Genomic DNA, 19,033 nt, shown 5'->3' with positions numbered 1-19,033 from the left:
TCCCTTCTATCTCCGTGGCGATTGTTCAGGGCTGGACTCCTGTGGGCCCAGTGCTGGTGTATACTAATACCGTGAATTGGCTACATTGTTTGTAGATGTTATTTTGCAGTTCCTTGGTGGAGTATGAGACTTTTAATCTCAGGGTCCTGGGTTCATGCCTGAGGTTCTTTGTCCACATGGGGTCCCAAGTAAACGCACAGATGCTATATTAATTATAAACTGTTGGTCGATGACTAGGGCTTCTTAGTGGCTAGCTCTGTCTTAATTATTAGCCCATTTCTATTAATCTATGTATTTCCACGCCGCCTTATCTTACCGGAGAAGAGTCCGGACTTGTTACTCCCTTGGCAGCCTACATGGCAACTGTCTCTGTCTACCTTTCCCAGAATTCTTTTCTTCTCCTAGTCCCGACTATCTTCCCGCTTTATTGGCCAACAGTGTTTTATTCATCAACCAAGAAGAGGAACATGTATACAGAAGGACACCCCCATCAGCTTCTCTTCCTGCCTCAGGCTCTTACATTATTTCTACCTTCTGTGTTTCTTATTCCTGAAGGGTGTGGTAAATGCCATGACCAGGTCTGAGTCCTGGGCTGTCCTTTATTCCCAGCATCCCATGCAGTCATGGGCTTTTCATTTACCCCTCACTGCAAGAAGAAGCCTTTCTGTTTAGGGCTAAGGTTGGAGCAGGGCCCCAACTGTCTTCCCAGTCTTCTCTTTTCTTCAGTAACTATAACTTGCCTTTTGTCTTTTTAACCACTCTTAGTTCAAAGTGATGCATACTAAGCATACATATAAATGGGCTAGTCGTTCAGAATGTGGACAATGTAGTGATCAAATCAGGCTATATCTATTACTGCAGACAATTTTCTCTCCTCTCTCTCTCTCTCTCTCTCTCTCTCTCTCTCTCTCTTTGTCTCTCTCTCTCTCTGTATGCTCTTGTGTTCCAGTGTGTGTGTGGTAGTGAAAGGAGAACCTTGGTTCTGTCTCTCTACCATGTAGATTCCAGGAAGGATTGAACTCTGAACTCAGATGATTCCCTGGCTTGTCTATTGTGAGCACTCTATTAAAATGGGGGCATAGTCACTTCTTCAGCAAGCTGATTCTCCTTCCTTTGCGTGTTTGTCCAGTGCTGAGGGTTGCTAGACCAAATAGCAGTTCTATTTCTAGTGGGTTTATTTTTCCCCTTTGAGGAGCCTTTATATTGTTTCCCCTAATGGCTGGACTGACTTAATTTTACTTCTGCTGTGTCCTTGCTAGGTTTTATCAGTTTTTGGTCTCTGGTAAAATAGTCATTCTATCTGGGACAAGATTATGTCTTCATTTTAGCTCTGATTTGCATTTACTGATTCCAAGTACCTTTGAGGAGTTTGCACACACACACACACACACACACGTACTCACACACACAGAGCAAATTACAAATCTGTTTTTTGAGAAACGAAAGACTACATTTGAAAAGAGCTTCACTGACGTATAACGATTCATACATCTGTGGCATGTAATTTAATGCCTCCTAGTGTTTTCGCAGGGCTGTGAAGCTGTCTCTATGATCTAAGTTTAGGTCATTTCATCCTCTCTGAAGACACACAGACTCCCAGTGGCGGTCACTCCCTCTTTCTCTCATTCTGGGCACGGGCAGTCAGTTGTTGACATTTTGTGTCGTCTGTGAGGTGATGTGCTGTCCCTTCGTGGCTTTCCTTTGATCATGTGTCCCTGGGTTCACAACGTGTCCCGTGTTTCGATGCCTTGGTTCTTGTTTTCCACTGTTGCTTTCACTTACATTCCAGTTTCCCATCTTTGGTGGTTTTCACTTTGGGCTATGATGAGTAAGGATGCTATGAACACTCAAGTACAAGAGTCTATGTGTACTTGTCTCCTCTTCCTGAGTGTGGCTGGAGGGAGACTGCTGGACCACCTTGGACTATAGTTATATTATTATCATTACTATTATTATGATTACTATTATTACCACTTCCTCTAGTACTATTATTATTTTGTTCACCAGCAATGCATAAGTTTTCCGCATTCATGTTACTGCCTACATTTTTTTTTATTATACATACTTAGCTGGTGTATTTCCTGGTTTTTATTTCCATCTCCCTAATGGTGAATGATAATGAGCATTTTTTTTATTTTTGTGTGTGGTTATTAGTCATTTGTACATCCCTGTTAGAAAAATATTTGTTCAGATTTGTCCATTTTTCAGTCACCGTCTCTCATTTTTATGTTATAAATGATCTTTTATGGTTTAAAACTGGTCCTTTAAACATTTGAATATCTATCATTCTGCCCACTCTATGGCTTTTCTTTGTTTTATTGAGTATAGTTTACAGCACAGGAGTTTTGATGTTAGCTTATTCCAGTTTAAGCATTTTTACTTCTATTTATTATTTGCACCTATCCCATTGTATTTAAGAAGCTATTATCCTAACCCAAGTGCCTAAGGGGTTACCCCTCTGTTTGCTCCAAGATTTAAGTGACTTCAGCCCTCATAGTTACTTAGGTCCAGGGGTCATTGAGCTATTTCTATTTGCTCTAGAACATTCTCTTAGCACAGAAAGACTGGCGTTTCCTCATGAATAGTCTTCACACTTTGGAAATTAATTTTCCATAGATGGATGGTTGAGTTTTAAATCTCATTCTATCTTTTTAGTCTGTGTCTATCCTTATGACAGGACCAAATGGTCTTGCCTACTGTAACTTGGAACAAAGTTTGGGAGTCAGGGATCATAAATCCTCTTCCTGTCTTCTGCTTTTTCAAGATTACTTTTGGCTGTCTTGGAGCCCTTGCATTTCCACACAAATTCTAGGTTCCTTTTATCATTGTGTGCAAGAAATACAGCTAGGATTTTTATTAGTGGCTGTACTGAATCCGTAAGTTAACTTGGGGAGTGGAAATAACACAATGTCATTAAATTTCCTTGCCAGTGGATGAGTAATATCTCCATCCTTAATTTCATTTTATAACATCAGGTTTGCAGATTTTCAAACCTTGTGCTTCTTTTTATTGTATTTATTCTTGAGCATTTTATGTTTTGATACGCTATGAATGGGATCAGTCTGATATTTGTTTTTATTTATTATTAACTACTTCTATACAGAAAGACTCTAGATTTTTATTCATTGACCTCATTTTCTCCACCTTCACAGGCTCACTCATAATCTCTAGCATTTTTAAAGTGCATTTTAAGGTGTTTGACACAACATATTATGTAATTTCAGTAGAATTTTCTTTTCGTTTCTTAGCCAGGTGCCTTCAATTACTTTTTCTTGACAATTTCCCCATTCAGAGCCTCCTGTACAGTGTGAAATATAAACAGTGACTGTCCTTGATGGTGATCTTAGGAGGAAAGTTTACATCTTTCTCCATTTAATGGGATTTTAGTTATGGGTGGTTCAAAAAGTGTTTCCTGAGATGTTGGGAATTCCCTTTAGTTACTGTTATGCTTATTGTTCCTTCATTGCTGAAGTTTCTTATTTTACTAGGTCCCACAACTGCTTCAGCCCCAAATAAACACACAGATGCTATATTAATTATAAAAGTGTTGGCAGATGACTAGGGCTTCTTATTGGCTAGCTCTGTCTTGAATATTAACCCATTTCTATTAATCTGTGTATGTCCACATGGTCTTATCTTACCGGAGAAGGGTCTAGACCTGTTACTCCTTCCTTGGCTACATGACATCTCTCTGCCTACCTTTCCCAGAATTCTCCTCGTCTCCTAGTCCCGCCTATCTTCCTGCAGGGCCATTGGCCAAACATTGTCTTATTCATCAACCAATAAGGGAAACATATATGCAGAAGGACATTCCATGTCAGGGGCCTTTCGCCTATTGAGATGGGCCTAACGTCTTTCCTTCATTGTCTTGGTAGCTGTGTTTTTGGCTTGCATTTCTGTTTTGCAGCTTTTAACGCTCTGCTAGCTTCAGCTTCATAGAGTTGTCTTGGGGATTTTCAGTCCATTCATGGCTTTCAAATCAGATCAATAGTGAAAATTCTTGTTCACTTGTTAGGATGTCTTTGCTTCACTCATCCTTTGTGCACCCTAAGCTTCCTGTCACTGCCGTTTCATGAGGGCTGAATTCTTCGCCTGGTGGTGGGTCTTGTGATTCTTCACGTTTGGCTTGTAATGCGCTTGGTGGGGGGGGCTGTGTAATCACAACACGTGTGACCTACTATGTGCTCACAACCAGTGCACCCCACCCTGTGCTCACAAGACCTGCGCCCCACCCTGTGCTCACAACATGTGACTCTGTGCTCACAACAGGTGCACCCCACCCTGTGCTCACAACACCTGCGCCCCACCCCGTGTACACAACACCTGTACCCCACCCTGTGCTCACAACACCTGCGCCCCACCCCGTGTACACAACACCTGCACCCCACCCTGTGCTCACAACACCTGCGCCTCACCCCGTTTACATAACACCTGCACCCCACCCCGTGTACACAACACCTGCGCCCTACCCCGTTTACACAACACCTGCACCCCACCCCGTGTACACAACACCTGCACCCCACCCCGTGTACACAACACCTGTGCCTCACCCTGTGTACACAACATGAGCTCCCCACTCCTCTGGCTTTTTCGTTTGTTGTGCTTGTCTTCCTTTGTCTGCTCGATAGACAGCCATAACCACTGCTCCTGATGTCCATGCCCAGGTTCTGTTTCAATCCTAATTCTCCATCCAGGGAGCTGCCTGCTGACCACCTCTGGGCCTCAAGGGAACACCGATGTCACTCTCCAGCCCTTTCTGGCCGTCTTGGGCTCCCTCATGGGAACAGGAGCCTTCGCTGTCTTCCTGCTCTGGGCAGAGCAGACTCAGCATTTTAGCCTCGCCACTTTGTGTCTCCTTCCCTGCCATGTCACAGACAGAGTCATTTTAATTTTTAGTATCTGTTTTTTTATTCATGTGTACTCATGTGTGTTTATATGTCTGACTGTGTGCCGTGTGTGTGTGTGTGTGTGTGTGTGTGTGTGTGTGTGTGTGTGTGTGTACCCACAGGAGAGTATCAGTTTCCCTGAAGATGGAGTTCCAGGCAGGCGTGAGTATGCCTAACCTGAGTGCTGGATCTGAACTCAGAACCTCCGGGAGAGCAGTAAGTGCTCTGAACCCTGAGTCATCTCTTCAGTCCCCCAAGGAGGGTATTTTCATGACCCTGTTCTCACGTTTAGAGTGAGGGCGTGCCTGGAAACAAGGGCGCACAGAGCCAGGACAGAAGCTTCCAACAGGGAATGAACCTCTAAGAGGCACTGTCTCACGAGGATGGATGTGCTAGTCACGACACAATCATGGCTGGAACATAAAATGCTTAAAATCGTTCTGGAACAAAACGAAAGAAGGTTAGGCCTTAAAGTGAGGCTGGAAGCGGGATTAGTGCTCCTGTTCTCAACCTGAGACCTTCACTCCTACTGGTGTGTGTGTGTGTGAGAGAGAGGGGGGGGGCATAGAAACAGAGAGAGGGGGCTGGAGAGATGGCTCAGAGGTTAAGAGCACTGGCTGATCTTCCAGAGGTCTTGAGTTCAATTCCCAGCAACCACATGGTGGCTCACAACCATCTGTAATGAGATCTGGTGCCCTCTACTGGCCTGCAGGGATATATGCAGACAGAATACTGTATACATAATAAATAAATAAATACACAATTCCCCAAAAGATTTGCTTAAAAAAAAAAAGAAACAGAGAGATTGAGGGATAGAGAGAGAGAGAGGGAGGGAGGGAGGGAATGAGGGATAGAGAAAAGGAGGAAGGGAGGGAGGGAAGAGGAGGGAAGGATAGACTGTATTTCTGATTATGTGGTTTTGTTTTAGCCGCTCAGTGACAGGAAGGGTTCACATGTGAAGGTTATGTATGAAATGTGCTTATTAGAGCTCGTCAGGTAAGCCAGTGTGATATCTTTTGGGCTCTGGATCTTGGGGCTCCTGTGTTACTGTCATTCGGTGTAAGAGTACACAGTTTATGTGTGGTTGACCAACTACCTTTTGAGATTCCAGAAGCAGGTAAAATAAACTAATGAAACGTCAGTCAGCAGCCTTGACAGAGGCGAAACAGCACCGTGACTGGCGACACTCTGTGGAGAAGCTCAGCGCAGGGATTGGAGAGTCTCAGCTTTGGGTTACCAAACGTAGAGGACAATTATAGCAGCTGCTGCAAGGTTTGAAGGAGGGGCTCTAGAACTGTGCTGCCTGGGCACTGAGACAAGTCACCTAAGTTCTTAGTGTTTCCCCATCTCTAAGGTGGGGTGTCGGTAACACATACACCATTGGGGTGTCATACATGTTAGCTGGAAGCACCTATTATAGAGATGCATAGTGAGTGAGTGCCTGGGTAATATTTGCTGCTGTTGTTAATGTCATGAAGTATTAATAATATATATGTAAGTAGTTATCATTAACTATAATCACCTATTAATTAATCTGAATGCCAACCACTTTGCGTTGTTAGCCCTACCAAGTGGATGAACAAATGTTAGCCTGGAATAGCATCTGGAGCTAGTAAGAAATCGGGGTAGTCAGTGTCTGTTTTCATCCAATACTCAGATTTTAAATTCGCTTTAAATTCTATACAGTGTCTTAGACACAAATGAAATCTTCCTTCTCTGTTAATGTCGCTGGGTATGAACACCCAGCCCGGAGCTCTTCGTGTTTTTAAATGATGTGGACTGCATTGCTTACCATAGAGTCAGAGTAGGTTGTTGCCTAAACTTGGGGAATTGGGGGGACAGAGTAGTGTGGTGTGTTACTGCTAACACCGTGACGGTGGGGGCAGGGGACAGACCTTGTCTGTGCTATCCCAGGTGTAGACCATATGTACCACCCTCTCTGGGGTGTTTGAGGAAGCATCTTCCTGCTCCATGAAGGACGGGTGAGAGCAGTTGACCCTGACAGCTCCCGCGCATGGATGCAGGTTTAATCTGAAGGATTGGAAATGCTAAGTTGTCCTGTCACTGAAACCTTGATTTGTCCTCCTAAGTGAAAGGGTCAGGAAGACGAGCCTTCTGTCAGTGTGTAACCAAGGGCTCTCAACGTGAGGCAAAGGCATCTGGTGACCAACACGAACATTAACAAAGCATTTCCGGCTTTCCTACAGTATGCCGATGGCCTTTTGCATATCTGCCTGTCTCACTTTTTAAAATGCGAAACTCTGTTCAGAATGTCTCCCAATGAAAAGCCCTCGGAATCACCTTGTCCGTGATAGGTAGTGCCTGGGTTTATTTACAATCCGAGTGTGCTGTGTGGCTCAGTCTGGTTGTCACTGTCACTTCTCTCTTTTTGATAATGTGCTTTATGTTTGCACATGGTTCTTCCTTGACTTTTAACAACTTTTTATTCCCTTAAACCGAGCAAGAAGGCAAGAGGCTGGTTTGCTACTTTGGATCCCTTGGGAGGAGGCCATTTTTGAAGAACAATCAGAATAATCCATACTGGCTAGATGACGTGCCAAGAATATAAAGTTAGGTTTCTGTCAAAGAAGTATTCCATTTTGTTGACGGGAACAAGTTGAGGATTGGCTTTCTAAGTGGGTGTCTAGACCTCAGAAAGTCTGAAAGTGTGCCTGAGTATATGCCAAGCCACCATTACCTGCCCTTCATGGTCTACATCTGACACTACTTTATATTGATTCTCTTACCGTCTGGAACAAAATATATGGGTTGTTGCTGGGTGCCTTCTATATTTATGCGTTATTACTTTTAAATTTAATAGCAACTCAGTTGTTATCAAATTTTATTTTGGAACTCTTTGATAGAGAAGCTTTTATTCTGTCCCTGACATATAGTAGTAAAAACTCGGATTTCTGAGTTTTACACAAACCAGGGTTGCTGAGATAATTACCAGGGATTAGCAAGGCAGATCACCTTGTTTATGAGCCGGGATGTCAGTAGCAGGTGATTTCTGTTTGACAAGCTGTGGGGTGTTATTCATAATACAAGACAAGCCAGCCTTGCCAAGGCTTATGTCTGGTGCTATAATAATCTGCCAAAGGGATGCCATCTAAGCTGTTCATTTGCGTAGATGTTCACAATCTTACCTGGAGCTAAGCATGATGAATTGCATTTACATCTTACCAAATGAAAGCAATGATACTGAATTTACTACTTAAGTGCCTGTCTTAACGACATACTATCTGACTAGAAGCAAAAGGATGTTTGCTCTGTTTGCATTTTGTTTCGGGGTATGTGTGTGTGTGTGTGTGTGTGTGTGTGTGTGTCTTTGTGTGCGTGTAGGAAAATGAGATAGGAGTTGAGTTTGAAACTCAACATACAGCATTCTAGGAGTAATGTTTGACACAGGGACTGACATCCATTGGGTTAAGGGCTCTGAGGTTCCGGAATAAATCAGGGAGACTTGTACTCCGTTAAACCTAACAAACACACAGTGAGAACCTGCTATGAGCCAGCTATAATTGGGTAATGGAAAACTAAGGGTGGGTAGTTCACAGTCCTTGTTATCAGGATGCTTGTAGCCACACAAGGAAGGATATATGAGGAAATTAAATGTAGCTCAAAGTTGTAAGTGCGGTGTCAAAGTCATGCAACCATAACCGTGAAGCCTGGGGAATGCGTCCGAGATCCATTGGAGACAGGAAGTAGTCAGAAAGGCTCTCCTGAAGGGCCTGAAATCTTCTTAGTTGGCTTGTAAAAGACGAGTGAGCAGTGAGAGATGGAAAAGGGGCAATATTCAGGAAGGAGGGGATCCAGAGGCTGAGGGCCAGCAGATGGCGGGAGCCAGGAGCTGCACATCGCATAGGAGGAAACTGTGGAATCATTCCACTGAGGGTAACGTAGAGTTAACAGCAGAAAGAAGTCATCTGTAGAGGAAGGCTCACTAGGTAAAAAGGATAGGCAAATAGAGACCTAAGGGATGAAATGGTAATGAGTCCCCCCAGTCTGTGGTTCAGGCAGAGCCAGAGCTGCCATTAGCCCCAAGCATGTGATTGTTCCGAAGGGTGCATTTTCTTCTGGGTAGGGGCAAGAAGGGACAGCCTGTGCTGAGCACAGCAGGATTCTAGCCTCTGCTGTCTGGCAGTGTGAGCACTGTAAGGCAGGTATGGGGAGAGGAGGAACGAGGGCTCTTGAGGGGAAGGGATGAGCTTGGCTGTCACGTTTGTCAAAGACAGCTAGCTCTGTCTTAGGACCGGCCATTTCCTAGATACTGCATGTTAGCTGTTAAATATCAGCGACTGGGTTTTAGGATGGTGTCCTCTGTGGTACAAGCAAGCTGGTCCTTGCTTCTTATTCAATTGCCCTGCTAGGTTAAAAAAAAATTCAATTCAAATCATATTTCAAAGAATCTTGACTGCTTTCTGCCATTATGCTACAAGAACGGTCCCAAAGGTTGAATTGTTATCTATTCATCTCGATTCCTGTTTGAAGCGCCGTGCCCTGGCTGGTATCCCTCTGCCATGGCTCTTTTGCGCACAGTCAGACCCTTGTGCACAGTCAGGCTAGCTCTGAAGAGTCATCTAAGCAAACAAACTAACAGAAGCATATATCACAGAGAAGGCCAAACACAGCAGTATCCATTTCCTTACGTAAATTCTGGCAGGAAATGAAATCTGTCACTCTTCCCATTATGTCATTCTGGTATTAGGAACCCTAAAACCAATAGTAATAGTTTTGTCAGTAGCTAATTATAATAAATAAGATTGCTGACTGTTTACATTAGTTGGATCCTTTATCCTGTAGTAAAATACCTGAAGCTGGTTATTTTATTTTAGGCTTTTTTTAAAGGCTTATTATGAGTTATTTAACTCATAGTTATTATGTTCAAGGGCATGGGCTGGCATCAGCTTGGCTCTTGTGAAACTCACAGGACAGTCGGCAACACAGCGTTGGGGTGATTTAGGGAGCCTGGTCTGCCTTCTCATGGCAGCTGCTCGCTCTCTAGAACCCTCTTCAAGGCCTGTGGCTCGAGCTAAGCTGCGCTTTTAGAGGTTCTCTGCCCGAGAACCCTTGCAGGGCAAACCGCAGCAGCATGTGTTTCCTTGCTGTTGTAATTGTGAAGGAGGAGAACTCCCTCCAGCGTTCAACGTGCCACTGTTTTACAGGGAACTCTGCTGAGGAGAGCTGAAGTGGCCATGAGACAGCCCAACCGGAAGAGGAAGATCAGCATGGAGTCCAGAGAACTCGTGGATCGCGATGGGTGGTTGGTAAGATGCCGTCCTCAGCGTCTGTACAACCAGCTGGCGATCATGCCTGACATGCGCAGATGAGTGGTCCCACCGGTAGAACCACACCTGAGGGCTCCAGCCGCTCCCCGCTACTCCGTTATGGTTGAATTCTGTGCTGTTATTCTAGAGCATGAGTGCTCTTGATGTCTGGTGTATTTAGAAGGAAATCCTATTTTTCTTACTCTGCTTTTAAACTAAGGCACGAAAACATAAATATTGTGTGTTGTGTTGTGTTTTAATGTTCAGTGTTTCAGCCAGCTTAAATGTACCTATCTACTCAAACATTCGTCGCTGCATATGCAAAAAATGGATGTGTTTGTATATGTTTGTGTGCGACAGAGGGCAACTTTAGGTGTTGTCCCTTAAATATCTCCTATGTTTTGTTTGAGGCAGCGTATTGGTCAATGTTCTGCTGCTGTGAAGAGGCACCATGACCACGGCAGCTCTTATGAAAGGAAGCATTTAGGGCGGGCGTTGGTGGCTCACGCCTTTAATCCCAGCACTTGGAGGCAGAGGCAGGCGGATCTCTGTGAGTTCGAGGCCAGGCTGGACCGACAGCCTCCAAAACAATACAGAGAAACCCTGTCTCGTAAAACCAAAAAAAGAAAGGAAGCACTTAGTTAGGACTTACTTACAGCTTCAGAGTTTAGCCCATCGGGGTGTCATCGGGGTGGGTAGCACACAAGCAGACACGGTGCTGCAGGGTAGCATAATTCTACATCTGCATCCCTGGGCAGCAGGCAGAGGGAGAGATCCTGGGCCTGGCTTGAGCATTTGAAACACCAAAGCCCACCCACAGTGACACACTTCCTCCAACAAGGCCACACCTACTCCAATAAGGCCACACCTACTCCAACAAGGCCACACCTCCTAATTCCTATCAAGTAGTGCCAGTCCCTAATGACCAAGCATTCAAACCTGTGAGCCCACGGGACCGTCTTTCTCAAACCACTGCAGACAGGATCTTTGGTCTGGAACTTTTATCAGGTAGGGTCAGCCAGCTGGCCAATGGGATCTACGCTTTCCACCTCCTCTCTTACTGCCGCTGGAACTACAGGCCTTTGCACCATACACAGCTTTTAGCAGGGGTTTTGGGGGATCTGAACTCAGGTTGCCATTGCTCTAAGGCAGGTAGCTCACCATCTGAACTGATTTCCCTTGTCCCGTCGGTTGTCTCTTTGGGGTGAAAACTCAGTCTTCTTTACTTCAATCTTTACAATGTCCATTACCTTTAATATAGTCACCTTGTGTGGGAGTTTGAATGTAACTGGCCCCCATAATCTCATAGGGAGTGACACTCTTAGGAGGTGTGACTTTGTTGGAGAAAGTGTGTCACTGTGGGGTCAGGCTTTGAGATTCCCTAGGCTCAGATACCACCCAGGGCTATTCACAGAATCAAGGCAATCCCACTCAAAATTCTCATTCCACTCCTCCCCTTGATTTCCTTTCCTTGAGGGCAGAAGAGCAGTAAGCAGAGCCTGGGAAGAGTGGAATGAAGGATTGTGGTTGAAAAAGTTGGTGCTTGGGTTCTAAGTCACAGCCAGATACATAAAGGAACAAGTTCTGAAGCAACATTACAGAGGGTGTCTTAGTGAGGTTTCTATTGCTGTGAAGAGACACCATGGCCACAGCAACTCTTGCAAAGGAAAACATTTCATTGGGGTGGCTCTCTTATAGTTTCAGAGGTTCAGTCCATTATCATCATGGCGGGGATCATGATGGTGGCATGCAGGCAGACGTGATGCTGGCTTCATTTGGCTTGCAGGGAGCAGGAAGTCAACTGAGAGACTGTTTAAGATAATCTTGACTATGGGTTCCTCATGTATAGTTTTTATTGTGTTGAGTATGTTGACTCTACTCCTACTTTCTCTAGGATATTTTTTTCATAAATGTGTTGGATTTTGCCAAAGGTATTCTTTACATCCATTGAGATGATTGTGTGATTTTTTTTGTCTTTAAAGCCATTTGCTAGATTTATTACCTCAAGTCTATTAAACAATTCTAGCATTTCAGAGATGAAGCCAATTTGGTCATATTGTGTAATCTTTTTGATGTATGTCTTCATTATGTTTGCTAGTATTTTATTGATCATTTTTGAGTCTATGTTCTTCAGAGGTATTGGTCTGAAAATATTTTTTGTTTTGTCTTTACTTGGCTTTGGTGTAGACTGGACACTGTCTTTGTAGAAGGAGTTTGGGAGGTCCCCTTCTGTTTCTGTTTTCTTTGAATAATTTATTAAGGATTGGCTATAGATCTTTCAACATCTAGTAGAATTCTTCTTTGAATCTGCTTCATCTTGATTTTTTTTTAAAGCTGGAAGTCTTTTTCATTTCCATTTCCATCTCCTCATTCATTATAGGATGGTTTAGGTTGTTGACTTCTTTTTTGGTTTTATCTGATTCTTGAAATGTATCCTTCTTTTTTTGCTTTTCCAGTTTACTGGAGGGGATTGTCTTATCAAGTAGGCTGCTCTTTGATGGCTCTGCCTGAAGTACAGCTCAGCAAAGGCAAAGCAAACCACTGTGTTAGCAACAACATCTGCAAATTTAATTTTTTTAGAAATTTCCCAATAAAGGAAGATTTCAAAACTTGATAATTGGAAAAAGGGTGTATTGGTTAGGATTTTGCCAACTTTACACAAGCTAGAGTTCATCTGAGAAGAGGGAGATTCATATGAAAACATTCCCCCATCCGAGGGGCTTGTGGGCAAGCCTGCGGGGCATTTTCCTGGTTGATGTTTAATATGGGAGTACCCAGCCCACCTTACTGTGGATGGTGTTGTGCCTGGGCACATGGTCCTGGATACATAAGAAATAGGGCAAGCAGGCCACATAGAACATTCCTCCACGGCCTCTACCTCAGTTCCTGCCCTGACTTCCTGAAGTGTAAGGTGAAATAAACCCTTTCACCCCAAATTGCTTTTGGTTATGTTATTTATCAAAGCAATAGATACACTACCCAGGACAAAAAGAGAACAACAACAAAACAAAATAAAACCATAAGAGTGTTTAAAAAAAAGAAAACCAATATAGTCAAAATACAGCTTAAAAATAGAAAGAGCAGGGAAGAAACAGGAACAAAAAGGAGAAAAAGGCACTAAATGAAAAACGTATTTCTAGTAATGAAAATACTGTTTACAGAGAGCTAAATAAATATATACGAGGGAATGAGAAGTGAAATCACATACATTCTATGGATACAGCAAGTAAAATAATGCTAAAAGTGTAATGAATGAGGATTAAAAAGATGACACGGCTTGAGCAATTTGAGATGGGTGTGGCAGCTCCTTTGTGGTCCTTTGAAAGCTGGAGGCTACAGTTGTGTGTGGGGAGGTCCTCTGAATGTGTATTGTCGTCCCTTCTGCCCCTAGCTGTTTGTGCTGTGGTTGAGTCTGTGTTGGACAGCTGTCTCATGTCTTTAGGACAGTCTTCACATTGCAAGTGTTCCTTCCTTGTGTGTACGCCGTGGGCCTCTGCTGGCTACACTGAGCTCTTGCAGCTTGTGGTTTGTTCTGCTTCTTCCATGCTTCCAAGGCTCCTCCAGCACTTGGCCCTAGAGTGGCTATTGTTATAGCTGGGCAGTGACTCCCTCATGCACTGGAACAGTGAGAATTAACCACAACACTGAGATCAACACCGGTAGAGGTCTGTCTTCACCTTTCAGGGATCCTTGAATGCCAATCACCCTTGTGGTTTCAGAGATCTTGGACTCTCAAGCTATAGTTTCCTCCTAGTGGTCCCTCCTAGTTCGTCTTTATGGCATAGCTGAAAAGGTAGCACTCAATAGAGTGGCCAACAGCCTTTGTATAAGGGTGCCCATAGAGCCATGGTTGACCTCAATTTTTGCAGGGTGAAATGAAATTTCTTTAATTTAAAAAACGCTGGGTACATAGTTGTTTGTTTTATGCCCCTCCACAGTAGTTCTTAATTCTTTAACTTTTCGTGGCCTCACATGAGACTGACGCCATTTGCCAGCAGTCGGTTGAATTAATTCACAGGTGGGCTTCGGAAAGATGATGTTGATGAACTACTGGAGATGCCACCCTTCACTTCTGTATAAGCCTCTGAAAGTTCTACAGTGATTTCCTTTGGAGACAGTGGCCGTATCATCAAGTGTTTGACCAGAATGGAAGTTTCAGTAGAACAGCGGACAAGGTTCTCATATGTCCCTACACTATCTCTTATCAATGGTTAATTTCATGTTCGCTTCGTATCCACGGGATCAGGAGCACACAAGAATGTGGACAGTGTGTTTGAAGCAGCCGGTGGGATCCAAGTAGCAGTTTGTTACTGAAATTATCCACCAGAAACCCACCTTTACGGTGGTTCACAGAGCCAGGGTGTGTCACCCTCAGGCAAAGGTCAGCTGCTGGAGCAGGGACCCCAAGGCCCTCAAAGCTTTGTCCAGCAGCAGAGGTGCAATAAGGGCACTGTAGGCACACAGGCAGCTGAGAGCCTTTGGCTGGAACCCCTAGACAGACACAAAGGCATTGCCTAATTAGAGATCACCGCTAAAACTCGTCCTCAAAGCACAGGATGTGTCCAAGGCTACAAGGAGGGAATAGCGTGTCCAGTTCTACTGGTTATTTCGCTATCCCACAACTCTCAAGTGATGGATTTTAAATTGGTAGTGGGAACATACTACTACGAAGCTTGCATTTCCTCAACTATCAACACTTGTATTCCCCCAGGACGTTGTTCTTGTTTCCCTAATGATTAAGCTTTATTTTGAATTTTTAGAACCAGAGTTTGGAACCTGGGAGGTCGAAATAGTGTTTCTGTTTCCCTCAGCTCGTGCTGGTTTCTCTCCCAAATGGGAGGAGAAGACAGAGTGTATATTTTCCCTTTTAAAGTGTGTCCTGCATTCATTAATAGCAGCACATTTATTATTTTTTGTGAAATAATTAGTCCAGATAGAACTGAAGTATAGTAAAGCTCCAGGACCTTGGAGAGCATTTAGTCTGATCACTTTAATTTAGAAAAAATAGAAAATCCAGTTTTTAGAAAAACTCAGGTCTGGAGTATATAAATGACTCATTTAAGCGTAAATAACCATTTATTGCTAGGTTGGGATTTGACCTTCAGTTACTTGGCCCCTAATTCAGCATTTTATTTTTGGTTTTGTCATATGGTATTAAGTACTTTAAAAATAATGGAATGAGTACATTATAAAAGAAACATAAATTACTCTGACAATAAAGAAAATCATTTATATATGTGTTTGTATGTGTCAACATACCCAAAATCTTGATTTATCTAAAGAATATAGATACAGGGAGCTTGGGTAATGTATGTCCATAGTGAGGTAATATTCTTTTTTGATTCTTTTTCTTTCTAGGCAGAATTTCAATAGCAAATAACTGTGGGAGCCAAGTATTCTAACCCACTCACCAAGTGACAGCGTATTATAAATTTCATTTCACTTTTGAATGATACCATGATTGTCAAAGAGCCCCTGCAGCTGTCATGTGAGCATAATCATCTCTTGAATCCTGTGTCTTTCACCATTGCAGTTTGCTGTAGAAGGGAGTTAATGTTGCTTTGAATTATGCAAATACCCTGTATATTAACTGAATGAAGAGGGCCTAAACTGGTGTAAAGAGCTACTGTCGGAAATTAGGCCTGATTTGGGTGTTCATCTCAGAGAGAGAATAATAGAGGCCAATGCGATTGGATTGCCACTGTCCTGTTCTCACTCATTGCCCTGGTCAAAGGTGAAATTCCCCCAGCTCTGAGGTCATCCATTTGCTTTTGGCTGGAGCTTGCAAACTTGCATGGAGCCTCTTAGGAATCCCAGCCACACCCCTCCTGTACCAAGATGTGTATGTTGGCAAGATTTCTAGGTGATTTGAATGTGTTTTAAAGTGAGAGGGGCCTTGACTTATTATTGTATGTTTTATTAAGTTGCTGCTTTATTAATTGCACAAAGATCTCCATTGTGACTTTGCATGTGACATCTGACAGGCAGAAGAGAACTACTCTTGAGCCTTGACGTCATACCTTTCTTCAGGACGTACTTGTTGAATTGAACTCAGCATCAGGTTATGAAACTGGACTAGACGCCAGCGAGTGAAAAATGGTTTGGACACTCTTCCTTGTGTTGGCTTACCAGACTTGGGGAAAGGAAAAAAACTGATGAACATAGTGCAGCAGATGTTTGCACAAGGTGTCTCTGGGCATCAGAAGGTTCCCCAGCTCATATGGCTATAGGGAAGGAAGAGGGAAGTTCAAATGCTTCCTGGGTTGGTAAACATGCCTCAAACATAACATCTCCAACATCCTTTTAATATCATTTCACAGTTTCTAAGGCCAGGGCATGGACTGGGTTTGTTCACTGTTCCACCTCTAGGTGAAATCCACGATGGCCTGGCCAAACTCCTCCTTGGAGCTTAGTGGTATCACTAGGTGGTTTTGGTTAGTGGCAGGCATGGTTCCTTGAGGCTGGAGGGCTGACCTTCTCAATGGCTGTCAGACAGGATTCCCTCAGCTTCTTGAAGCCACATGGTTCCCTGGCAGACGCTCTCCACGTGGTGATCCACATCCTGTAAGCTGGCAGAGAATCTTTTAGTGCATATGCTGAGTCATCGTGTTGTCCATCTCTTAGTCTACATGCTGAGTCATCGTGTTGCCCATCTCTTAGTGCATATGCTGAGTCATCGTGTTGTCCATCTCTTAGTCTACATGCTGAGTCATCGTGTTGTCCATCTCTTAGTGCATATGCTGAGTCATCGTGCTATCCATCTCTTAGTGCATATGCTAAGTCATTGTGTTGTCCATTTCTTAGTACATATGCTGAGTCATCGTGTTGCCCATCTCTTAGTCTACATGCTGAGTCATATCATGCTGGCCAGCCAGCACAGTGGCTTTTGCTTCATGACACAGGTCACGTTACCACTAGCAGGGGCACTCATTGGGGTCATCTTGAACTGTGAGATAATCAGAGCAGGAAGCTATGCTATGAGTCAGGAGTTTTGAGCTGAGGAAGCAAAGGAGATGCACTCTGGTTGTTGATCACACAGAGTGTCGGGAGGTTGCTGGTCGCCTCTGCACGCGGACTTTGGATCCGTGTGTGAAAACTCCAGGGGAGACACAGACTTGTTGGCAGTCTGTGGATGGTCTGTCTAGTGTGGAATTGGTAGAGTGAGGGGGAGCACGGAGCAGGAACTGCACAGTGGGGACAGTAGGCTATAGTTAGAGTGGCATTTACAGAGAGCCCAAAGGAGAGCATGGGTTAGGTAGGAAGGACAGCAGGGAGCATGCAAACGCGCATGGACATCACAGCCTTGGACGTGTTTTTAGGAGATGGGAGAGCCGAGGGAGCCCATCTCCCCATTTTGCTGCTAGCCATTCAGCAGGGTGAACCCCTGACATGGCTTGGACCCCATGGCTTACTTGCCTTTAGCTAACCACAGCTTATAGCAGTTGCACAGTGGATTCTTTTCAATGGAAGATGGACTCGGTTGTAAAATTCTTATTTACTCTTCCCCTAATGCTGCTTTCATGAGGGATTATGCACATTGGAGACATGTTTCTCTAGTCAATAAACACAAACAGGCCAACTAATTTAATTTTAAAGTCCCTGGGTGCATTATTAGCAGGTTGAAATCTGGCAAAATGACTAATTGCTCCAGTTGTTTGAAAGTCTACCATGTGTCGTGTGCTGGGCTAAGGATTCTACCCACAGGACTATAATCCTCAGAAAGTCCTGTAAAGAAGATGTGATTTGCTAGAAGACACAGAGGAACCTGAGATCTGTAGAGGTTAAATAAGTCACCTGCCTGAAATCATACAGATTGGGAATTTGAGCTTTTGGCTGTCTTGATTCTGAAATTTGTATGCAAGCAGAACTCTCTTATTGTGTGCAAAGTGTTAGGTAGCCTAGAAAGCATATGAAACCATAAGGCTGCAGTAATAAAAACAGTGTGGTATTGGCACAGGAATAAACAGACAGACAGACTAAACAGAAGAGGAAGCCAGAAATAGGTTGGAATGCACAGGTCTCCGAGGCTGATGGGGGAAGGAAGCTTTCATGTAGGGACACGTGAGTAGCTTCCTGGATTCAATGTCTTCACTCCACCATCTCACCTAGCACAAGTTAGACACCACATAAAGAATGAGCCACAGGGGTGCAAAGGCGAAGTTTCTTGTCATCTCAGAATAGGGAAGCTTTTCTAGTGTTCTCTCAAATCTAAACACCATAAAGCAAAGGCTATGCCATTGTGTTTCTTAGAACAAGCATTAAAAATATATCATAATCAAAATTAAAATGGAAATGACAACCTTGGGAAAATAAAATTTATATGTGAAACAACAATTCACACATGCACACACACATTATGTATACACACTATAACAGAGATAAACAACTAATTTTCCTACTAATTAAGTTAAAAAATAGAGAGCCATTTCAGGGGAAAATGGATCATGAGTGGAAAGGTGTTTTGCTGTAAAGGAAAATACCTTTAAATCAACAATCTAATAAGTGTGTTTATCCTGCCAGCTCTCAAATAATGACAAGGAGACTTCTTATTAATCATGAAAGCTCAGTCTTAGCTTAGGCTTGCTACTAACTAGCTATTATAAATTAAATTTCATTAACCCATTTCTATTAATCTACATGCTGTCACATGGCTTGTGGCTTTTACCTCTCTTCCTGCATGTCCTGTTTCCTCTGTGTCCAGCTGGAGGCTCCTCCTTTCTTCTTCTCAGAGCTCTCTCTGCCTGGAAGTCCCACCTATACCTCCTGCCTAGCTATTGGCCTTTTCGCTTTTTAAATAAACCAGCCACAGTTACTTATCTTTATACAGTGTAATCAAATACCTTGGAACACAATAAGGTGACCTTTAAGCTCTTCACAACA

General features: G+C 43.5%; 1 protein-coding gene across 1 annotated transcript in view; it reads left to right on the top strand.

Annotated features, from left to right (window-relative positions):
• Window positions 1–19,033, top strand: part of L3mbtl4 (L3MBTL histone methyl-lysine binding protein 4) — a 398,535-nt gene that overhangs the window by 77,136 nt on the left and 302,366 nt on the right. Inside the window, exon 4 of the mRNA XM_040752887.1 lies at window positions 10,052–10,153. Coding sequence (XP_040608821.1) covers window positions 10,082–10,153 — 72 coding nt within the window. The 5' untranslated portion in view covers window positions 10,052–10,081. The remainder of the gene's footprint in view (window positions 1–10,051; window positions 10,154–19,033) is intronic.

This window comes from Mesocricetus auratus, unplaced genomic scaffold (genome assembly GCF_017639785.1).
Source record: "Mesocricetus auratus isolate SY011 unplaced genomic scaffold, BCM_Maur_2.0 Super-Scaffold_100010, whole genome shotgun sequence".
In the NCBI taxonomy this organism is placed as follows: Eukaryota; Metazoa; Chordata; class Mammalia; order Rodentia; family Cricetidae; genus Mesocricetus; species Mesocricetus auratus.
Note: the sequence above shows the minus strand (reverse complement) of the source record. Positions and strands in the feature narration are given on the sequence as shown.